Source organism: Artemia sp. Qi Xiang Cuo, chromosome 13 (genome assembly GCF_049724085.1).
Source record: "Artemia sp. Qi Xiang Cuo chromosome 13, ASM4972408v1, whole genome shotgun sequence".
Lineage (NCBI taxonomy): Eukaryota > Metazoa > Arthropoda > Branchiopoda > Anostraca > Artemiidae > Artemia > Artemia sp. Qi Xiang Cuo.
The window spans coordinates 52,715,320-52,739,037 of record NC_142806.1 but is presented as its reverse complement, the minus strand read 5'-3'; the positions used below and the strand labels follow the sequence as shown (position 1 = coordinate 52,739,037).

At 36.3% G+C, this 23,718-nt stretch overlaps 1 protein-coding gene across 1 annotated transcript; it reads right to left on the bottom strand.

Moving 5' to 3' along the window:
- Window positions 1–8,346: 8,346 nt before the first annotated feature.
- Window positions 8,347–10,666, bottom strand: LOC148945411 (protein transport protein Sec23A-like). The gene is given in 1 exon segment (XM_089099120.1): window positions 8,347–10,666. A coding segment is annotated over 1 exon segment (2,292 nt). The 3' UTR covers window positions 8,347–8,374.
- Window positions 10,667–23,718: the final 13,052 nt, after the last annotated feature.

Here is a 23,718-nt window from a genome sequence, read left to right as displayed (position 1 = left end):
AATATGATGGCGGTCCGTCGTCAATTCTAAGAAAAAAATTCAAAGAAACAGCAGATGTTCGGAAAATCCTAACTTAAGTAAAAAAGAAATAGCAGAAATGGCCTCTATTGTATATTTTGATTTTATATGTTTGATAAATATATTGTACATAAAAATTCTGATTTGGTGTAAAAAATGACAGAATATGGCTTCAGTTATATAATCTACAATCCCCCCTAGATTTTGATATCTAAAATTTTTGGTGTATTCATTTTTTTTCAAAAAAATCAAAATGCCCCTACCCCCTATATTTTGAAGTGCCTTTTTTTTATTAAAAAAAAAAAAAATAGCCCCCTACAACAATTTTTTGTTTATGTTTCTATGGATTTAAGTGTCAAAGCTACCGCTGCAACCATGATATTTTACTGGATAAACAGCCTAACTTTACGAACTACACGAACTACTGGATAAACAGCCTTTTTTACGAACTACATTTTTGTTTAGGACCAAGTGTTATACCTTTCAACAGTTCCATGCGAATAAGATACGTTGTTGGCCCTGTTGAGCCCAAGATTGCTTTGTTTTTGCGCGATAAATTCTGAAACAAAAGAAACGATCGTTAAATAAATGCAATGATGCCAATAATGGCTCCATTGATTGTGAATTGGGGGCAAGATAAACATACTATTTAAGCACTAACTCAAAGAATAGAAGAAACTTCTAAGAGTGAGAGCTGGTGCCAGTTCGAAAAAAAATTATTAACTTCATCTAGCGTTTGGTGACACTTGGCGTTTTTTACTGTAATAATAAAAATAGTTAGTGTCATTTGGTAAATTAGTGTAAAAATAAGTGTCTGATGTAGTCTGAATAAGGAAAATGAATATGAATCTTGAAAAATGGCAAATATTTCCAGACGCTAGGTGGTATTCATAGTATTTTTGTAGATACTAGCGCTAGTTCTCATTTTTATAAGTTATCCATACTCTTTGTACAAACTTTTAAATAGTAAATAGAGAGAAAAAAAAGATAAAGATTATTCAGAGCTATTACTGGCCCAATGGGCGTCGAATCGACGTTTCAGTTGCTGGGTCTTTTTTTACGGGGACAAGTAGCAAGCTTGTCACCTAACCTTGCCGCGGCATGGATCGAGCCCTGGTCCTGATATTGCCAGGCAGATCATCAATCCGCTGTGCTGCAACAGGCTTAAATAGAAAGAGAGAGGAAAATATTTTCGTGATTTAAAGGAAATAGATTACAAATCATCAGTAATTGGCACTTGCCCCACACTCACCCGTGATCTTATTTGCTACTTAAAGGGACATTATACATTTTGATTTTCATCCAAAAACCTAGTTATCTGCATTCTGCGGTATATGGATCGATACGATTACCCATGGGCTATAAACGAAGACTTCCTGTTTGAACATACCTCTTTCGATGATTGCTTTTAATGAGTAGATTGAAACTAACGAATTTTGTATATTTAGAATTGGCACAAACGTAGATTTTGCTGATGAATATACTGTAACAACACCTGGTATATCGTAGTTCTTGCTTTTAATCACAGGGATTGTTTGGTCTATTTGTGCAGACTCTTGACCCAGTCCTCTTTTAAAATAAGAGGGAGCCTGACACCCTCAACTGCCTGTCGTCTACGTTCAAAGATTAGACCCCGGCGCCGCGCCGATGGATCGACCGAACGCCACCGACAAGACGCTCGGTTGAACGCCGCCGAACGGTCATAACGCCACCAGCGCTCCGCAGGCGCGCCGCCACCTGTAGAGGCGGTGGCGTTCGGTCGACTTTAAATTAATTTTGCGGCAATTCTTTATTGCGTCAACCGCTAAGTCGGAGCTTTTCCTTCTCGTGTGGTTTAGTATTTCTATTTTCCTGATTATAAATCAAGCAGGGCTTGCACTATCCCCGAATTTTTGGGTATTTCCCCGAAAATCTATGCGTCGCCCCCAAAAAAAATTTGGTTCCCAAAATCCCAGAAAATCACGCAATCACGGTGCCAACCCTAGTGACTTTCCCTGCCAAATATTACTTTGCATACCATAATTCTTCACTACTCTCTTGTTATTAATTTTTGTCTCTTTTGTTACTTTGCATAAAAACCAGACAGATACAATATGCAATTGCAAATATTGCAATATACACAGTTCTTCATATGTTGACAAAACAAAGTATCGTCTTTATGAAATGAGTTTAAATCATTTCGAATGCAGTTTCCCAATCCCTATTGTAGTCAAGAATATTGTATCATTTGTAGTCAAGAATTTTATTTTTAAGTTGAATAGAATTATAGAACGCATTCACTACTATACAGCTTCAGCCTTCAGTTGGATTTTGAAATTGACAGCCGACAGATTGTTTCTACAGCTGAATTGTAAGTTTGCGGTTTTTTTTTTGTCTTTGGATCTTTAGAATGCCACGGCGAATCTATGACTCAGTTTTCCAATAATCTGAGGTACATCTGAATAATTTCGACATTTTTGTGGTTGTCTTTGTACCCCTTTACTCATACCTTCAATTTTTTTTCAAGGAACACTAAACTGTTTAACGTTATTTTGCGTGTTTGTTTGAACTATATAGCGACCTAGTTAATTATCAAGTAAATTATTCTTCTAATGAAAGCTGAAAACGGTATCCTATCAAGGGGGTATCCAGAGGGGGGGGGGTAGGGAGGTATTACATTTAAATAATAATATCTCGAATTTTTTTTATTGAAAGCAGGGATCCCAAAAAATTAATTTTTTTAATTTAAAGCAGAGACGGCATCCTATCAAGGTAGTATCCAGGGGGGGGGGTAGTGAGCTATCATATTTAAATGATAATACCTCGTTTTTTTTTTAAAGCAGGGGTGCCAATAAGTTAATTATTTTCTTTATTTAAAGCAGAGACGGTATCCTATCAAGATGGTATCCAGAAGGGGGGGGGGCATAGGGAGTTATTATATTTAAGTTATAGTACCTTGATTTCTTTTATTGAAATCAAGGAAGCCAAAAAGTTGAAAAGTTGACAAAAATTAACAAGATTTTCGTGAGCTATACTTGATACAGCACTTGCATGGTTTTATCGTCCAAATGGAAAGGGACATATGCGTCCAACCCGTTTTTTTTCTTATTGATGAAAAAGGTTTAATTTGAAAACATTCATTCATAAGTACCAGGTAGATTCACACTAAAACGAATTGGTGTGACGAAAACGATATCGACATCCTCACCTAACGCTGCGCTCGAGTGACAATGGCGCCCTTGGTCCAGTGCCCAAGTTATATTAAAAGGCCATGTCATAATAAAAGCTTTCAATTTGGGAGGTTCACGGAGGAGTCTTTGACAGTCTCATGACCTCAGGGTACTAGATGTTGCAACGTTTTTAAGTATATACAGTGGTTTAAAAAATCGATCGCCCCAAAAAGGATGACCAAACATATGCACAAATATAGCAAATGCAATATTTATAATATTAAAAAACTTTTTTCAAGGCGTTGAAGAACAGCGAAATAGTCTAAATACCCCTAACTATGCTTAGAAGCCATTCTAAAAAGAAACTCTTTGGAAATTTCCATGGAAATGACCATAGCAAAAGCTTTGAGCCTGGGTGGGGATCAAAGAGGAGCCTTTGAGTATTTTGACCACAGGTGACTTATTGTTGCGACTTTCTTAAGCTTGGTAATTTTTGTGAGCATTTGGGAATCAAGGCTTAAACTCAATAACTGATACTAAGTCTCCTAACATTTTGCTTGGATTAAAAGTGACGAACTAGGAAGATAGTCTCAACATCTTCCTGGAGCTACTTCAGTCTGCATATTATTTCATTTGATTACATTTAAAACGGATGAGCTTTTCATTTTTTACCTAAGAAAATAGCTGGCACTTAATTTCTTCATACCGAATGTGTTTTTTGTTTCATTGTGATTGAAGTGTTCTCATGTGAAGTGTTCATCATGTATTTTTCAATTTGATAAATTTACTCCTTTTAGATGCAGTTTATAACTCGACTGATATTAGGTATTTATGAGTTTACAATTTGGAATGAATCCCCTAAAGAAAAAATTAATACTATCCAAAAGAGCAGCCAAAAGCAATAAAAAAGCAGCAGTTCAGCCTTAGCCTACATGACATATATTCTATAAAGAAGCCAAAAATAACTTTAAAATGCATTTTTTTTTTTATTGTTATTAATAACCACTTTTTAATACAAGAAGGCCTTTTAGGAATCCAAAAGAGCAAATAAAACAATCAATATCAAAGTCGCCCATTTCAACTGTTTTAAAGGTGACAAAACAGGTACAGGCAAAGGGTATTATGAAAAAATTAAGCTTCTAAGTTCAAAGTTATATTCAAAGTTTTTACCCAAATAATTGAAGAATTTTGTGACACAGTATTTGAAGTCTTGTATGCAGTAATACCCGATTAAAAAAAAAACTACTATTTTTGATAATTATTTTACGTTAAGAATACATAGCTAACAGGTACTTCAACTATTATACGAAGATTCAGAAACACCACAGCCATTTCATTTCTACCAGATTTCTACTTCTCTTCATGAATAGCGAAGAAGACCAGTTTCCAGCCAGCGACTTGTGAATTTTTGAACTCATGAATAGGCTCGAATCTGTTGTAAATTTAGGCTGTGATTTGAGAAATACTGATGAAAACATTAATGTTTGCGGTCAACATTGATTGCGCCAACGGCGCCGACATCTTACTGGCGGTGCACCGCCGACATATTACGGGCGGCGTGGCACGGCGCGCTGTTTTTGGCCCCGCCGCCACCGGTCTTCCCTCATCGGCGCGGCGTCGGGGTCTATCAAAGATAAATATTCGAGTTTACTCCCTGAGTTCGTTTAGGACGAGAGGTGAGAAGTAAAATATCAAAAATTAATTTTATAGTCCTCGTTTTCAAGTTCTTAATGCCAATTTTTCGAACAAATCTTTTTTAAGATTAATTAAAAAAAAAACTTTCCACAAAGTAAGTTTTTCAAAGAAAAGTAAAGAATTCCATTAAACCAAAAATTAGAAAAAATAATATCAAATAATCTACCAAACATGAAGCTACCACAAATAACCATCAATAAATAAATGAAACCCAAAACGAACAGAAATTACAATAAATAACCGAGTCAAACTCAAAACGAGCAGAAATTAACATAAGTTGGGCTCAAAACCCCTATGCCTTCCCAAGGCCAGAACAAAATTTGCACTTTACTGAAAAAAAATAAATGTTTTTACTTTTATAACTTTAATAAATCAAATAATATTAAAATTTTGATTACTAAATATCAGTATATGTAAAATAAACTGACAATGCATTCATTTGTATTTTGGTCAGTAAAGTGCAAATTATGTTCTGGCCTTGGGAAGGCATAGGGGTTTTGAGCCCTACTCATGTTAATTGTTGTATTGTTTGGATGTGTTTGGGGAAATGGTGGTCGTGAGAGGGGGGTTACTTGCCATCCTATCACTTTCGACTATTAAAAAGGGCACTAGCCGTTTCAATTTCCAATCCAATGATTTCTTTTTGAATTTTCTACGACAATGCTTTCTATAAAAAAAACTTATATGTCCCCCAGGGTATAACTTACAACCCTTGCCCTGAGGGATGTGTGGGGGAGTGTCCTGCTCAAAAACATAGTTTCCAGATTTTTTAACTACATCGAACAAAATGGCTATCTCAAAATTTTGATTGGACGTGATTGGGGAAATGGTGGGTGTTAGAGGGGTGTTAGTTAAGCTCCAATCACTTTCGACTTTTAAAAAGGGCACAAGCCCTTCTAATATCCAATCGAATGATTTGAAGTTTCTACAACATCACTATCTATAAGAATCTTATATGCCACCAGGGCATAACCTACAACCCTTGCCCCGAGGGCTCTGAGGGGGTTATCATCCTCAAAGACCTAACATCTAAATGTTTTAACTACGTTGAACAAAATGGCTATCTAAAAATTTTGATTTGATGCGTCTGGGAAAAAGGTGGGCGTGAGAGAAGGGGTTAGTTGCCCTCAAATCACTATTGACTATTAAAAAGGGCACTAGCCATTTCAATTTCCAATCAAATGAGCCTTTTTTGAAGCTCCTACGACAACGCTTTCTATAAAGAAACCTTTTATGCCCCCAGGGCATAACTTACAACCCTTGCCCCGAGGGCTCTGGGGGGGTTATCACCCTCAAATACCTAATATCTAAATGTTTTACCTACGTTGAACAAAATGGCTATCTAAAAATTTTGATTTGATGCGTCTGGGAAAAAGGAGGGCGTAAGAGAAGGGGTTAATTGCCCTCAAATCACTTTTGACTATTAAAAAGGGCACTAGCCATTTCAATTTCCAATCAAATGAGCCCTTTTTGAAGCTTCTACAACAAAGCTTTCTCTAAAAAACCTTATATTCCCCCAGGGCGTAACTTACGACTCTTGCCCTGAGGGCTGTGGGGGGGGGGGGTCTCATCCTCAAAGACCTAGTTTCCTGAACTTTCAACTACGCTGAACACAATGGCTATCTCAAAATTTTGATTGAATGTGTTTGGGGAAAAAGTGAGCGTGAGAGGGGGGTTAGTTGACCTCCAATCACTTTTGACTATTAAAAAGGGTACTAGTCCTTTGAATTTCCAATCGAATGAGCTTTTTTTGAAATTTCTACGACAGAGCTTTCTATAAAAACCTTACATGCCCCAGGGTACAACTTACACCTCGTGCTCCGGAGGCTGTGGGGGAGTGTCCTTCTCAGAAATATAATTTTTACCTGGAAATCAGCTACGCTTAACAAAATAAATCTCTCAAACTTTTGATGGAATATGGTTTTGGGAAATGGTGGGCCCGGAAGGGGTATTAGTTGCCTTCCAATCACTTTTGACTATTAAAAAAGGCACAAACAACTCCAATTTCCGATCGAATGAGCCCTCTCCGAAGTTTCTACGACAACTCCTTCGATACGAAGTGCCCTGGTCTAAGACCAAGGAGGCAAAAAACGAAAAATAAATAATACATCGTGCCAACATCGTTCTTTACATAGGCAGCGCTATTGTGCTGCCTATGATTATTAAAGTATTTTTCCCAACAAGAGGCGTTCCTAGGGTTGGTGGTGCCGGGGACAAATTAATTATAGCACCCCCCTTGCGACTCAAATATAAGCAAAAAAGCCGAATCAAAGTGAAAAATTTGATCAAAGTGGGCAATCCCCTAGCTACGGTGTCCGGGACAGTTGACCTGGTACCCTCCCTAGGAACGGATCTGCCCCAACCCCCTCTGGTTGGGCAGTTTTGCATAATTTTGTAATGCGTAAAGAGCTGTCACACCGCACTACCCGTGTTGCAAACCCAATGGAAATAAATTCCCCAAATGGAACGAAGGGTATGGGTTATGCTACAATTTTAATGAGTATGTTTAAACATATTTTATGTATTTTATAATCAGCATAAAAGTAAGAATCTTTTCGTTTTACGTACTGTTTCCAAACTTACTTTTTTTTAGAATTTTAGTTACTACTGCCACGGCTTGAACTGCTTCGAACTTTCTAATATTTAGTGTTACTACTCCGGAACTAATGACGTGACCAACCCAAATTACATATGTGTTGTAGTAGTAAGAAGATTTGACAACACGGACCGGGACGCACCCACTTTTTCTTCAACCTGTTTCGAACTATTCCTCTCTTCTTCCTTTTCAGAATGATTTTGAAGCTGAGGATTAAGTAGTGATTGAGAACTATTGTTTAGTGCACGTCGTCTCCGTTCAATCTGATATAAATGAGCTATTAGGCCCACTAGAACTATACCTAAGAATCGCCTAAAATTTTTGATAATAGTTAACATATGCCAGGACACCAAAACAGAATGAACAAAATGCAAAAAAATACGAATTTATTAATGCTATACTAGGCTGTTGAGGTAATAGAACTTGCCGGACAGAGCTTGCACCTTTCCTTTCTCTCTTAACACCATCCTCATAAGTATGTTCGGATGGTCGACTTTCACCTTTGTTATAATCGACTATGGGACAAAGATAAATATTAAAATCATCAATCTTGTGCACATTACTCAGAGAGCTCTTCAATGTAGCATTGTCTGAAAGAAATCTTCCTAAAAATAAAAGCTTTTGCTCTTTTATACTAGGGTGAGTCGGATGTTGCTCCCATATTTTGGTCTTCAGCTCCTTGATGCTCATTGACTCTGGGCACTCAAGACGAAAGGCATTTGCTTGATACGGTATAATAATATTTACCTTTATTTGATTCTGTGATTGAGCAAAATAGTACCTATTCAAAAATGACTGTGACCTGTCTTTTTTTTCCAATAATCAAAGAGATTATATTATGTGGTAACTGACAACAATACAAAAATTTAGAATTCAACGCTTAAAAAAATAGAATAATAATCAATAATTAAACTTCCTAATTTTGGCTGGATACAACTAGCTTCCTTAGATGTTGGAGAAATACCTCAAGAGACACATCATCTGTTAGTATAGCTCCACCTTCTCCATGGTAATTTGGCTGAGTATGGGTAATAGATGGATTCACTTTACTCAACAGGAATCGGGCTTCGGAGGCTCCTTCTTCGGTAACAACTTATCGAGGCACAGGAAAACGACTCGAGACAATCTCTGCTGCGTCCTCTAAAGGAGCTTCCATGAAAACCTTCAAGTGGGCATACTCGGGCAATTGATCAAAACCATGGTTTTTCCAGTAAACAACATCAGCTCCATGATAGACAAGAACACGAAAAAATGTGTCCATCAAAAGAATTGTGTCCTTCTTTAGACTTGTGGCGTCAAGACTAACTGGCGTTGATTTTTTCCCTGTTAAGGAACTATACTCAAGCAAATAAGGCTGAATCATTGTTATACTACTCTCTGTGTCCTCTCTCAACAATATTGACTTGTAAAATGTGGTTTCGTCTGGACTGTTATTGAAGAACTGAAGAAATGGCGATCGTCTCAAATGATATACAGCTTGAGGGAAAAATTCAAGAATTTGAGGCAGGACAAACGACTCCGGTTGATTTGACGTAAAAGATGAGAACTTCTGGCATATCTTAATGAGATTTCTATCCAGCCATCTCTTGACATCAGGCGCATCTTCCCTTTCTAGACGAAAGACTGACAGACGAGCAAGCAAAACAGCAGCAGCGTCTTGGTCAAACCAATCTCGTATCATTGGATCGTCGGAAGAGGTTAATTTAGCAATAGTGGTAACCCTAATTCTTCTGTCGCCATTGATGTGTTGATAATTCGTTACAAATTGCATATAACCTTGTCCTCCAGCACTGGTTGGGGCCTGTGGAACTATATCAAAGAAAATTGCGGGTGTAGTGGTAGGAAAAAGTGAACAAAACTTCCACTGCGTGGTCCCACCGACACCAATCTCCATGTCTGCAACTGAAGCGTCCTTGACCCCCATTGAAACGCAAGGACCAATACATCCAGAAATTCGTAACTCCTTTGAAACCTTTACGTCCATTACAGCATTGAAAGCCATTTGACAATTCCCTTCCTCATCTCTTGCAAATACTTTTTTGAGACTTTCACTAAACACCGAGGATTCAAAAGAGTCGGACAGAACTAAATTTCCACCAGTGAGACTCGGCAACGATTTCATTTCGAGTAGCCCAACTTGATCCAATGCTGCCGTATAAATATCAACTGCGTGACCATTTTTGGACGCTTTCATGGCAAGGGCTTCATAAAATTTCGTTGCCTTCTTCAAATATTTCGCCTGGCCTTGTTCTATGGCATGATGAGTACGGATTGTATTTTTAAGGGTATGATCAACAATCATTCCTAGACCGTCTGTACATGCACCCCCAATAAACGACATTATCCTTCCTCCAATATTTGTGTGGGTTGTCTCTAACAAGTTGACAGCAATCGAGAGGGCCGCTCCAACGCTTCGAATATTTCTCTTGCCTGTTTGTACTTCAAACGTGTCACACTGAATCCCTTCAAAAATTTCTTCCATCAAATTCAATGTTTTACTGAGGGGTTTCAAAAATTTATTAGTAGGTACACTTGGTCCTTGTATACCGTAAGCTGGTCTGGGGGCTGGTGCTGCCGTCTGTCTGTCCAGTTTCAATAGCTTCAGAAGGTCCTGACTACTGTATTCCTTAGTTCCTTTAAAGGCATAAGCCTTTTCAACGAGTGGATTTATCTCATGAATATAGACGTATTTTCCAAAGGTGATGAGACCACATAAACTATTCGGTGGTAAACTATGTAGTGAGTCAAGCAGAGTTCTCTTCAAAGCATTTAGCTCATATGGCTCAATACACGTGTCGACAACATAGAGAAAAACTGGTGGGACATTCTTAATTCCAGATGAGATAGAATATTCAACTGTCGAGGACTCTTGGTAAAGTTCACCGGGAATCTGGGTTTCACTTGCATTTGCATAACTTGCTGGAAAAGCATTTCTTTGCTTGCAGATCACACAACTCCAAAGTTTAGCTCTATAATCAACATTACAAAGAGGATTTAGAATGGCTTTACAATTGTTTGTCCTGCACACGATTGGGTCATATTGAAGGACAAATTTATTTTCCCGCTTTTTAAATGGTGTGTACATGACCCCAAGAGGTAGAACAACTTTAGCAGCTTCAATCCTGCTTGCAGGCCAACAGTTAAATGACATCCGTACACCATCTCTACTTTCATTGTCAGCAAAAAAACTATTTACGTCTTGATTCATCGTTCTTTTACAAGATCAATTCAGTCAGTTTAGACTCAATCTTATACTGTGGTCTGTCTTAAACACATAATCCGAATCTTGAACTAACATTTAGCTTAATCATTTTGTTGTTCTCATTCTGAGTGATTAATTTATATGGACATAAGAAATTATTATGGTATTTTGTAAATCCTTGGAATTAACCTTTTTTTGTTTGTTATCTTGTTTGGGAATTTCGTCAAAAATGACATAATAAGTTCAGCCCATAGTAACCGAAAATTTTGACATTTTTTGAAAAAAACTTTTAAGTGAGAACAAATTGTCATTTGGAACTGATTCAGGAATGGTAATCATGAATCAAGAATGCCTGAAGAGGGAGTAGGCGAGTTTTCAGAGCAGGAAGGAAGTTTCTAGTGTGAAGGGATAGAGTGACTATCACAATATAGTGATTAAATAGCGTTATCTTTTGTGAAAAATAGCAATATCATGGTTAAAGTGAAAATAGGTTGGTTTGAATATATATATATAAAAAAGGGGAAAAAATAGAAGGTGAATAAAAAGGGGCCTAGAATTCAAACCGAAGTTTGATTTTTCCTAGGGAATGTCATCGTTCATTCCGGAAATGAATATGTCTTGATTATCCTTAGCAAAGCATTAAACTAATCCTTAAACTATCCTTAACTAAGCAATAAATATTTAAACTTCCCTTTACGATTCAGGAGTTAATTTAACGGTTGCTCCAAAGCCTAGCAGAACTATGTATATAATAGCAGAATAATCATGGTTGCCCATTTAGTGGCAACCTAGTAAAGAACGAACCCTAGCCCATAGCAAATGAAAATTAAAAACACACTAAAAAATTTAAAAATGGCAAGTGTGGAAGAATCGCAATTTGAGCCTGATTCAGGAATGTTAAATTCCAGCTTCTTCATAACGGTGGATCTGGAAAGAGCTAAGTACAAAAAAAAACGTTTGATATTTATTTTCTTTATTTTTTTATCTACCAAAAAAATAACATTACTTTCTACGCTTAGCGAAGCCAAAAGAGGTAATCTATAGCCTACAATAAGATTATGTATCTTGGTAATATGATACATTTGCTTTGTTGCATATGTCTTGTGTTATTGGTGCTAAAACTATGATATTAGCTATGAATAAAACTCTTCTCAACAAGTAAATTAATAGTTAGTTTCAAGAAAAGTTGGAGACAAATGAATGTTACAAACTTTTCTAACCAGTTTCTTGCCATCTTAGGTTTCTGCTTCTGAAAGATGATTTCGACGCTAAAATCAAGAAAAACCACATATCATTTACAAGAGCGTATCCAGGATTGTTTTTTGGGGGCGGGAAGTTTTAATTTTTTTTGGGGGGTTGGGGTAAAAAAAACTTCAAAAATAAGTTTATAAAATTTTTTGTACGTTTTTACGAGTAAGACAAAAATTTAGGGGAGGGGGTGGGTCAAACCCAGCAACTCCTCCCACTTGGATACGGCTTTGGTAATTCATAAATTTTGTTTGTTTTTTTGTGCGACAAGCGTGAACTTGATGGGACTATGGCATAAAATGTCCAATATCGCCTATGCTTGGCTCCTTACGAAGTAAACCAGTTTTTACGGTACAAAGGTGATTTTGTCTTTTCAAAATGATTTGAAATTTAAAAAAATATATACCTCTGAAGTGCCTGCGGTCAACCTCTCTTTACCACATTGTTTGAGGTCTGTACTTCTACACCTGTATATTTTTTAAAAGAAATGTTCAGATTCTGGCGGTCTGGTACGAATATGATTGAAATCTTTTATTGTATAACAAATGTTTTGTTTTGTTTTGCAATAAGAAGGCTATCACCTCACAAAAAGCTAGCCAACAATGCGCTACAAACCTAACCGACGGGAAAAGCAACCTAGAGATTATTGACTTTAAAAGAAGCATAAGAGAGAAAAAACGACTTTAATTTAAATAAAGTAGTGGAAGAAGATTAATTCAGTTTGAACTCGTATTTTCTCTCATTATTATTTTTTTTTGTAAATGGAAAAGCAGTGTGAAATTATAGAAATTATTTTCTTTGTTAACGTTTTTCGATCACCCTAAAGATGGCTAGCTAACCCGAGTGAACTATATTGTGCAAACATCCTTAAAGGGGAAGAAACTGGTAATTTGACTATAAAACAAGCCTTTCAGATTTGCAGCTAAACTTGAAAAAAAAAATACCAGATGCCAAAAACTCCTCAGCCGTTATTTCTTTCTTTCGTCAACCTCACTTCAAAATATTGTCAGAAAGCCGTCGGCTCAGTACATCGCAGTAAAATCTCCGTAGACCGTAATTGTCAAAACCTAGACACTAAACAAGAATGAATTACATTGGTTGGCTTTGGTCCGTCCTATATTTTGCTTTTAACCAATAAACCACGCCGATTGAAACATATAGGAAATGATAGAGTTGTAAAAAGCGCCACCATAACGGAATAACTTGGATGGAGCCGATCAAATTGACTCTTAACGTAAACGTTAATGATAAAAGTTCATTGTGAAAACTAACTTATTGGAATATCAAAAATGTGTCAGATTGAACGATACCCTCAAAAATAATCTGGAACCCACAAAAAGGGTGTCGGATTGAAATGAAGACTGCACCGTAGGATTCACTCTAGCGGACAGCCCCTTCAGGAAGGATCTTGAACACAAGGAAACTCACAGTTTCACACGTGGTGTGCAGAGATATGTCTCCTTTGTTTGAGTCTCACTTCCTTTTTCTTTCTGTCGCCACTAGTAGGGTGCTGAACATCATCATGATGTTTGAGGGCTTATTTGAAGGGAAATTGCTATATCTTCCTATTTTTTTTAAGTTAGTTAAACATGTTATTATAAACAAAATACAATTTTCGACAGAAACTGCGTCTTCACATACAAGATGGTATAACAGATGAATGACGTCGTATGTTGTAGGGTTCAACCAGTGTTGCTAATGTTTTGAAACAAACTGTTCCAGTTTTCTGACTAAATTGTACAAGATATTAATTTGTACCATCTGAGCTACAGGTTAGAATTTGCAGGTTAAAACAACTAAAATTTGAATAGATGTCCGAGTCAGAAAAGAGCAAATAAAACCCTAATGTACCAAAACATTTTCATTGTGCTAAATAATTACCAGTTAAACGGAACTGAACCAGGGACTCTAAATTGTGCCAAAAATAGTACATTGCACCGCTTTACTTATTGTGGTTATATATATATATATATAACCACTTATTGTGGTTATATATATATAACCACAATTTAACCACTATATTATCATATTCACTCTATCCCTTCACACTAGAAACTTCCTTCCTGCTCTGAAAACTCGCCTACTCCCTCTTCAGGCATTCTTGATTCATGATTACCATTCCTGAATAAGTTCCAAATGACAATTTGTTCTCACTTAAAAGTTTTTTTGTTTTTTTTTTAATGTCAAAATTTTCGGTTAGTAAGGGCTGAACTTGTTATGTCATTTTTGACGAAACTCTCAAACAAGATAACAGTTGGTAATTGTGAGTGTTTTATTTACCGATTGTCTTCCAGAATACTTGAAGTGGAAATTTTATTGTTTAAGCAAATGCACATCAACAAGCCCTACTATTTTTGAGGTGTTGTGATAAAAGTTTCCTTGTCTTAAATAATTTAGGAAAAATTGAAACTAAGTTTCCTGCATTAGACTTTCGACCATGGCGATTCCAATGGTGCACTTTCTGTTTCAGGCCGACACCATTCTGAGGGTTAAAGGCTATTTTCTAAAATTCTTATAAATTTGTTTATAAATTTGTAGCTACAATTCCTGAATCTGCAAAAAATGGCGATTTTTTCTAACTAGCCAGGTTTTTTTTTACGCCTTTTTAATTTTTGGTTGCGATGGGCCGTAGTTCGCTCTTTACTAGGCAACTGTCACCGCTACAACCATGAAAAACTAGATGATTTCACTCTATTTCTGTTTCTTTTATACTATATCCAGAATCTTGTCTCCACATCCCACACTAATTTTTAACTTTTTTGTTTTTTAAAGAAGAAAATGTTTTTCCATTAGCAACAAACATAACAAAAGCTGAAGCAAAGCTTGTTTAGGTAAATAATCACCCCACTTGGCCTAAATACAAATCAACTTATGAAAGATGATGACAATGAACCACCAAAAACAAAACAATGAACGACAAAAAATCAAATAAAAAAACATTCGGTACCTCCCATCATGAATCCACCAAACTAAAAAATTCGACAATTTGATTAATTTAATAGATAAATAAACCTTTTTGTGGAAGAGCATCTTTAGAGAAAAAAAGAGTTCATTTAGGCTTATTTGCTTTTAAGCATAAAAAGAAAATCCTAGCTTTCCACACACTTAAGTGACGTTTTTGTCTAAATGGCTTCATTTAAGCATAAAAGTTTCAGATAAAACCACATTTTCAACAAAAAGGGTGCCTTCACCTCTTTGAAAATAATTTTGCACTTTTTATCCTATATTCACCCATGTATTTAAATGAAGGTAAATCAGAGGTTAAATCAACATGCCCCAGGATATTCATCATATTCATTAAGTATCTCTGATTGAAAGTTAGCATTCATTGCATAAAATGCACGTTTGAGGACAAAGGTATCCCCACACCCTCCTCGTGAAATGGCCTCTATTGTAGTAGCTTAAGTGTAATTACACAATAGCCAACTCTCTAATGAGAATAGCTTTTGATCCTTTTTATCCCAATTAGCTTCATAGCTACGAGCTTTATAGCTCGTATTAGCCGATTTCTGAGCAAGTGCAATTCCACTGCTATACAGTTTTGCATATTTCTCTTTCTTCCGTTGATGTTTATTTATGGATTTAAGGGCCAAAGCTACCGCTGCAACCATGATGTTTTACTGGATAAACAGCCTAATGACAATTTTGCTCTTTTTTTTGACAAAATAACAAGTGCTGCCAGACGCTAGATGGCATCAATAGTTTTTTTTTGTCGATACTAGCAGTAGTTCTCACTTTTATAAGTTATCCATACTCTTTGCACTAACTTTTAAATAGTAAATAGAGAGAAAAAAAGGACAAAGATCATTCAGAGCCATTGCTGGCCCAAAGGGCGTTGAATCGACGTTTCAGTTGCTGGGTCTTTTTTACTGGGACAAGTAGCGAACTTGCTGCCCAGCCGAACCGAACCCCAGTCCTCATATCGCCAGGCAGATCATCAATCCGCTGTGCTACGAAAGGGTTAGATGGAAAGAGAGAGGAAATTGTTTCCGTGATTTAAAAGAAATAGATTACAAATCATCAGTAATTGGCACTTTGCCCCACACTTGCCCGTGATTTTATTTGCAACTTAAAGGGACATTATACATTTTGATTTTCATTCAAAAACCTAACTATCTGCAATCTGCGGTACATGGATCGAAACGATTACCCATGGGGTATAAACGAAGACTGCCTGTTTGAACATACTTCTTTCGATGATTGCTTTTAATGAGTAGATCGAAACTAACGAATTTTGTATATTTAGAATTGGCACAAACGCAGATTTTGCTGATGAATATACTGTAACAACACCTGGTATATCATAGTTATTGTTTTTAATCACAGGGATTGTTTGGTCTATTTGTGCAGACTCTTGACCCAGTCCTCTTTTAAAATAAGAGGGAGCCTGACACCCTCAACTGCCTGTTGTCTACGTTCAAAGATAAATATTCGAGTTTACTCCCTAAGTTCGTTTAGGACGAGGGATGAGAAGTCAAATATCAAAAGTTAATTTTACAGTCCTCATTTTCAAGTTCTGAATGACAAGTTTTCGAATAAATCTTTTCTGAAAGGTATTTTTCCCAACAAGAGGCGTTCCAGGGGTTGGTGGTGCCCGAGGAAAAATTAATTACAGCACCAGCCTTTCGACTCAAATATAAGCGAAAAAACCGAATCAAAGTGAAAAATTTGATCAAAGTGGGCAATCCCCCAGCTACGATCACCCTAAAGATGGCTAGCTAACCCGAGTCAACTATATTGTGCAAACATCCTTAAAGGGGAAGAAACTGGTAATTTGACTATAAAACAAGCCTTTCAGATTTACAGCTAAACTTGAAAAAAAAAATACCAGATGCCAAAAACTCCTCAGCCGTTATTTCTTTCTTTCTTCAACCTCACTTCAAAATATTGTCAGAAAGCCGTCGGCTCAGTACATCGCAGTAAAATCTCCGTATACCGTAGTTGTCAAAACCTAGGTGCTAAACAAGAATGAATTACTTTGGTTGGCTTTGGTCCGTCCTATATTTTGCTTTTAACCAATAAACCACGCCGATTGAAACATATCAGGAAATGATAGAGTTGTAAAAAGCGCCACCATAACGGAATAACTTGGATGGAGCCGATCAAATTGACTCTTAACGTAAACGTTAATGATAAAAGTTCATTGTGAAAACTAACTTATTGGAATATCAAAAATGTCTCGGATTGAACAATACCCTCAAAAATAATCTGGAACCCACAAAAACGGTGTCGGATTGAAATGAAGACTGCACCGTAGAATTCACTCTAGCGGACATCCCCTTCAGGAAGGATCTTGACATCAAGGAAAATCACAGTTTCACACGTGGTGTGCAGTGATATGTCTCCTTTGTTTGAGTCTCACTTCCTTTTTCTTTCTGTCGCCACTAGTAGGGTGCTGAACATCATCATGATGTTTGAGGGCTTATTTGAAGGGAAATTGCTATATCTACCTGTTTTTTTAAGTTAATTAAACATGTTATTATAAACAAAATACAATTTTCGACAGAAACTGCGTCTTCACATACAAGATGGTATAACAGATGAATGACGTCATATGTGGTAGGGTTCAACCAGTGTTGCTAATGTTTTGATATAAACTGTACCAGTTTTCTAACTAAAATTGTACCGCGAGAGATTAATTTGTACCGTCTGAGCAACAGGTTAGAATTTGCAGGTTAAAACAACTAAATTTGAATAGATGTCCGAGTCAAAAAGGAGCAAATAAAACCCTAATGTACCAAAACATTTTCATTGTGCTAAAAAATTACCAGTTAAACGGAACTGAACCAGGGACTCTAAATTGTGCCAAAAATAGTACATTGCACTACGTTGGCAACGCTGGTTACAACCATAACTGTTTTCTTCCTTCTATTTTTACAGCAACATCATGGATAACCATGGGTTCCCCCTGACGCAGACCGTTTTTGCGTGATCTGTCAAATTTTTTCCATTTTTGCTGCAAGTTCATACGTCACAACGGTTCAACGGTTGCTTTAAAATATTTTACTGAGCTGTTGAAAATAGCATTCGTTATTCTGAATTGAAAACTTTGTAGAGCCATAAATTGCAAGAAACTGATCATGTTTATCAGAGCTTTTCCATTAGTATTTGACAAATAACATGAGGGATGTGTCCTTTTAGTCCATGATTTTAATATTTAAGGCCTGGGGGATATTTCTAGGGAAATAAGCATAGAAGATAAAAATTATATTTTTTGTTAGGCATAGCGAGCCTATGCTAATATAGATTAGCCTTTTGAATGTTTTCCTTGACTTCTGGAACTACATTTAGCCTAATCCTATGCATATGCTTCTCAAATATATTCTCGAAGCGCAGGTATTTTTTGCGCTTCAGTGGGCTGCAGTGAGACCTTGAAATTACTCTTTCAGATTTTTTGTATGTTGCCACAGTAGAGGCTTTTTTTTAAATTTAGACGGGGCTTTTGATGTTGTAGATTTTTGAGACCTTTTAATATACAGACGAATAGAATATAGAAGATGATTTTGGCTTGGGTTGTAATATATTAGGATCGCTTACACTACATATCAGACGAAAACACCGCTTATATTGATTCTAGTATTCTGTTCTCCCTCAAACGCTGGGGTAGCGCAACATATTGGTTTTCTGCTTAGTAATACAAAATCTGGGGTTCAAGTTCAACTGGCGCAAGCCTGGATGACGGGCTTGCCTCCTGTCCCAGTAAAATACCCAGTAATTGAAACATTAATTTGACACCCTATGTGCCATCGGTGGTTCTGGAGGATTTTTATCCTATCTTGTTTCACTGTCAAATTCATCCCAACTCTAAAGTAAATACAAGGATTTCTTTTCTATGTGTGTGATTCATTCTTCAAAATGAGATGCCCTAGATAACCTATTACTTTATCAGACAGCCTTTTGCGTGAAGGCCTATTGAGAATGTAAGATCACGTGAGTAGGCTCAGTGGTAGCGACCTAAGTCATTTTGGCCTACCAAAGCCAGAGAAACCACAAAATGACACAACGTAATCTTCAAATAGAAACCACATACAGCATTGACTACGTCACCACTTACCTAGATCACAAGAGTAGGTCGCTTGTTTGTTACCGCTAGATTCCTCGACCTAAGAAAAAACTTTCGCGTAATTTGCCTAAAATCATAGCTTTTACAAAGAACAGATTATTATTATTTGTGCCTAGGCAGCAGTGTCTCATGCTAACACACTCCTGGGAGTAGATACGAGCTGACGATATAAAATAGACAACAATTTACACGAACTGCAATGCAATATTGCAGCATCAGGTATAACAGAACTTCAAGATAAGGTCTTTCCAAGTTTAGAGAAAAAAAGTGAAATTTCTTGATTTTAAGGAAAGACGGCAATCCTTTTAAGATAAAATGGCAGTTTCTTTAATGCCACATTAAATATAGAATTCATGCTTAAAACCTACATTGTTTCTTGCGTGTAGGCTTTCTTAACGCTTTAAATCGTATAACTCTTTATCTTCGTTAAAAAAATACTAGCCTTTCCATATCCAATCATTTGTAAGCTGCATTTGACCAGGTTGGTTCCTTTGAGACAATTAAATAAAAAAAACAAGTTTTTTTTAACTGAAAGTAAGGAGCGACATTAAAACTTAAAACGAACAGAAATTATTCCGTATATGAAAGGGGCTGTCCCCTCCTCAACGCCTCGCTCTTTACGCTAAAGTTTTTTATTGTTTAAAAAAAGTAGAGTTGTGAGAAAGTCAAACTATAGCGTAATGAGCACGGTGATGAGGAGGGGACAGCCACTTTCATATACGGAATAATTTCTGTTTGTTTTAAGTTTTAACTTTTTTCCTTACTTTCAGTTTAAAAAAAACTTTTTTTTTGTATTTAATTTTTGAATGTTTTTGAATAAATTCAGGTTTTGATCTTGGCTCACAGTACATGAATAATTAAAACTAAATTTTTATATTAATTTACTTTTATTTGGTTAAATGGCTTTCTCGAAACTTGTTTAATTTTATTTACGAACGTTTTTATTAGAAATAAATATATGTAGCATACGATCTAACTTGCGTAAAGACCTTCTATGTCCATATATTTGTAATACTTTTATTAAGGGGTTGACCCTCTATTCAACACCTTGCTCTTTAAGTTAAATGTTAAACTTTGTTCCAATTCTTAAAAAATAACCGCTTAATCACAAAGGATGGTAATTAGAATATATAGCTCTTATGAAAGCACTAAAAAAATCTTTGGCTTAAACACTGAGGTATTGACTAGGGGGTGAACCCAATCATATATGTAATATTTTATGTTCGTTTAAAGTTTTGATGTTGCTGCTGTTGCAGTTGAAAAACTTGTTTTTTTATATTCAATTTCTGATCTTTTTTTAAACAATGCTGAGAAGTCCGGCGTCCCCTTCATAGCAATGTCCCTTCCCCCATTAAAACTTTCTTCATGGAAAGATCCACCCACAAACCCCCCCCCCCCCCCCCCCCCACTACCAGGAAAAATCTCCCCTGAAAACGTCTGTACTGCATACTTCCCAATAACCAATACTATATGTTAACATTGGGTAAAGTTCATAACTTTCAGCCCTCCTCCAAGGACCTTCGGGGATTAAGTCATCCTAAAAGACATACTTATAATATTTTCGAACATGCTGAACAAAATGGTTATCTCAAAATTTTGATCAGGTGACTTTGGGAAACAAATGAGCGTGGGAGGGGGCCTAGTTGCCCTCTATTTTTTTTGTCACTTAAAAAGGGCACTAGAACTTTTAATTTCCATTCCAATGAGCCCTCCCACGACGTTCTAGGACCACTGGGTCGATACGATCACCCCTGGGAAAAAAACAAATAAACACGCACCCATGATCTTTCTTCTGGCAAAAAATGCAAAATTCCACATTTTTGTAGATAGGAGCTTGAAACCTCTACAGTAGTGTTCTCTGATACGCGGAATATGATGGTGTGATTTTCATTGAGGTTCTATAATTTTTAGGGGGTCTTTCCCCCTGTTTTTGAAAATCAGCCAAATTTTCTCAAGCACGTAGCTTTTGATAGGTTTAATTAAACTTGATGAAACTTATTTATTTGAAATCAGCATAAAAATCCAAATCTTTTGATGTAACTATTGGTATCAAAATACCGTTTTATAGAGTTTCGGTTACCATTGAGCCGGGTTCAAATAACCAATACTATATGTTAACATTGGGTAAAGTTCATAACTTTCAGCCCTCCTCCTGGGGGCTTCGAGGGATTAAGTCATCCTAAAAGACATTGTTATAATATTTTCGACCATGCTGAACAAAATGGGGTGACTTTCAAATCTCAAAATCTCAAAATTTTGATCGGGTGACTTTGGGGAAAAAATGAGCGTGGGAGGGGGCCTAGTTGCCCTCCATTTTTTGGTCACTTAAAAAGGGCACTAGAACTTTTAATTTCCGTTCCAATGAACCCTCCCACGATATTCTAGGACCGCTGGGTCAATACGATCACCCCTGGAAAAGAAAAAAAAAATAAATAAACACGCATCCGTGATCTTTCTTCTGGCAAAAAATGGAAAATTCCACATTTTTGCAGATAGGAGCTTGAAACCTCTACAGTAGGGTTCTCTGATACTTTGAATATGATGCTGTCATTTTCATTAAGTTTCTATAACTTTTAGAGGGTCTTTCCCCCTTTTTTCTGAAAATCAGCCAAATTTTTTCAGGCGCGTAACTTTTGATAGGTAAGATTAAACTTGATGAAACTTATATATTTGAAATCAGAATTAAAATCTGATTCTTTTGATGCATCTAGTGGTATCAAAATTCCGTTTTTTAGAGTTTCGGTTACCGTAGAGCCGGGTCGCTCCTTACTTACAGTTCGTTACCATGAACTGTTTGATCAGTCTATACTAGATGATAAAGACTGGTATTTGATATCATGGTTGCGGCAGCAACTGCAAGCTAGTAAAGGACAAACACGACCCATAGTAACAAAAAATAGCCTGAAACTTCTAAAAATAGCGTCGGATCGAAACAAAAAATACATCATTGGAATCACTTTGGCCGAAAACCGTGTATAGGAAACTTAGTCCATTGGCTTGAACAAGAAGGAGGATAATTTTTTTGCACAGGAAGCATCTTTTTTTCCTTCTTTGCAGATAGCAGAGCACTGGAACATCACAGAGAGCTTTTCAACTGCTCATTTTGAAGGGAATTGCTAAATCTAGAGTCTTTTATAATTAAACACAAAATTTTAAATAATATCACTTTTTTGAGAAAAAACTGCATCTTTGTGTACAAGATGACGAATGATTTAAGGAATACTGTTTTTGAAATTAGAAAGACGGAAACTCGGAATAGTTTTCTATCGATAAGACAAGATTAACTACTCAAAGTAAAGATTTAAGGAATACATTTTTTTTTAATTATAAATAAACAAAACTCGGAATAGTTTTCTATCGACAAGACATGATTGACCAATCAGAGTAAAGATTTAAGCAAAATTAATAAAAAAAAAGAAAAAAGAAAAGACGGAAACTCGGATCGAAAAAGTTTTCCGAGAACCTCAATGAGACGGCAAATGGGAGAGCCAGAGCTAGAGAGGTTAGAAATATTAAAGAAAGTAAAGGGAAAAGTAAAGAAAGTAGAGAGAAAGTAAAATTAATGAAACGAATTGTTGTGTCGCGATGTTTCCTCTTACTTAACGTTTGATACATGGAAAAAATTTAATTTCGTTTGAATCATAAAGCTAGAGAGGTTAGAAATATTAAAGAAAGTAAAGGGAAAAGTAAAGAAAGTAGAGAGAAAATAAACTTAATGAAGCGAAGTTTTGTGTCACGATGTTTCCTCTTACTTAACGTTTGATACATGGAAAAAATTTAATTTCGTTTGAATCATAAAGCTAGAGAGGTTAGAAATATTAAAGAAAGTAAAGGGAAAAGTAAAGAAAGTAGAGAGAAAATAAACTTAATGAAGCGAAGTTTTGTGTCACGATGTTTCCTCTTACTTAACGTTTGATACATGAAAATTTTCTTGCCGGTATTTATTCCTTGCTCGACATTTTTCTACCATTTGCCTCCTCGTTTCCACAGTCGTAATATATTTTGTCTAAAGGGGATACAGCCCTCCCTAATGACTTCAGTAACCATTCTTATCTGCGATCTTCTTGGCTGTATAACACCTTCCTATGTCAACTTTTGTTCCATTCTTCTAATGCCCCACCACTTTCCTGCCGCTTTCATGCAGCTGTGAGACATGTGGAGTAAAGTTTATGGTCTGTATTCTATGTGCGCTTTGGCTGTCCCATTTGCCGTCTCATTGAGGTTCTCGGAATTTTTTTTCGATCCAAGTTTCCGTCTTTTCTTTTTTTTAATTTCTCTTAAATCTTTACTCTGAGTGGTCAATCATGTCTTGTCGATATAAAACAATTCTGAGTTTTCGTTTATTTCTAATTCAAAAAAAAAATCCTTAAATCTTTACTTTAAGTGGTTAATCTTGTCTTATCGATAGAAAACTATTCCCAGTTTCCGTCTTTTCTAATTTCAAAAAATGTATTCCTTAAATCATTCATCATCTTGTACACAAAGATGCAGTTTTTTCTCAAGAAAAATGATATTACTTAAAATTTTGTGTTTTATTATTTATAAAAGACTCTAGATTTAGCAATTCCCTTCAAAATGAGCAGTTGAAAAGCTCTCTGTGATGTTCCAGTTCTCTGCTAGCTGCAGGGAAGGAAAAAAGATGCTTCCCGTGCAAAAAAAGTTTTCTGTACACGGTTTTCGGCCGAGGTGATTCCAATGATTTATTTTTTGTTTCGATCCGACGCTATTTTTAGAAGTTTCAGGCTAT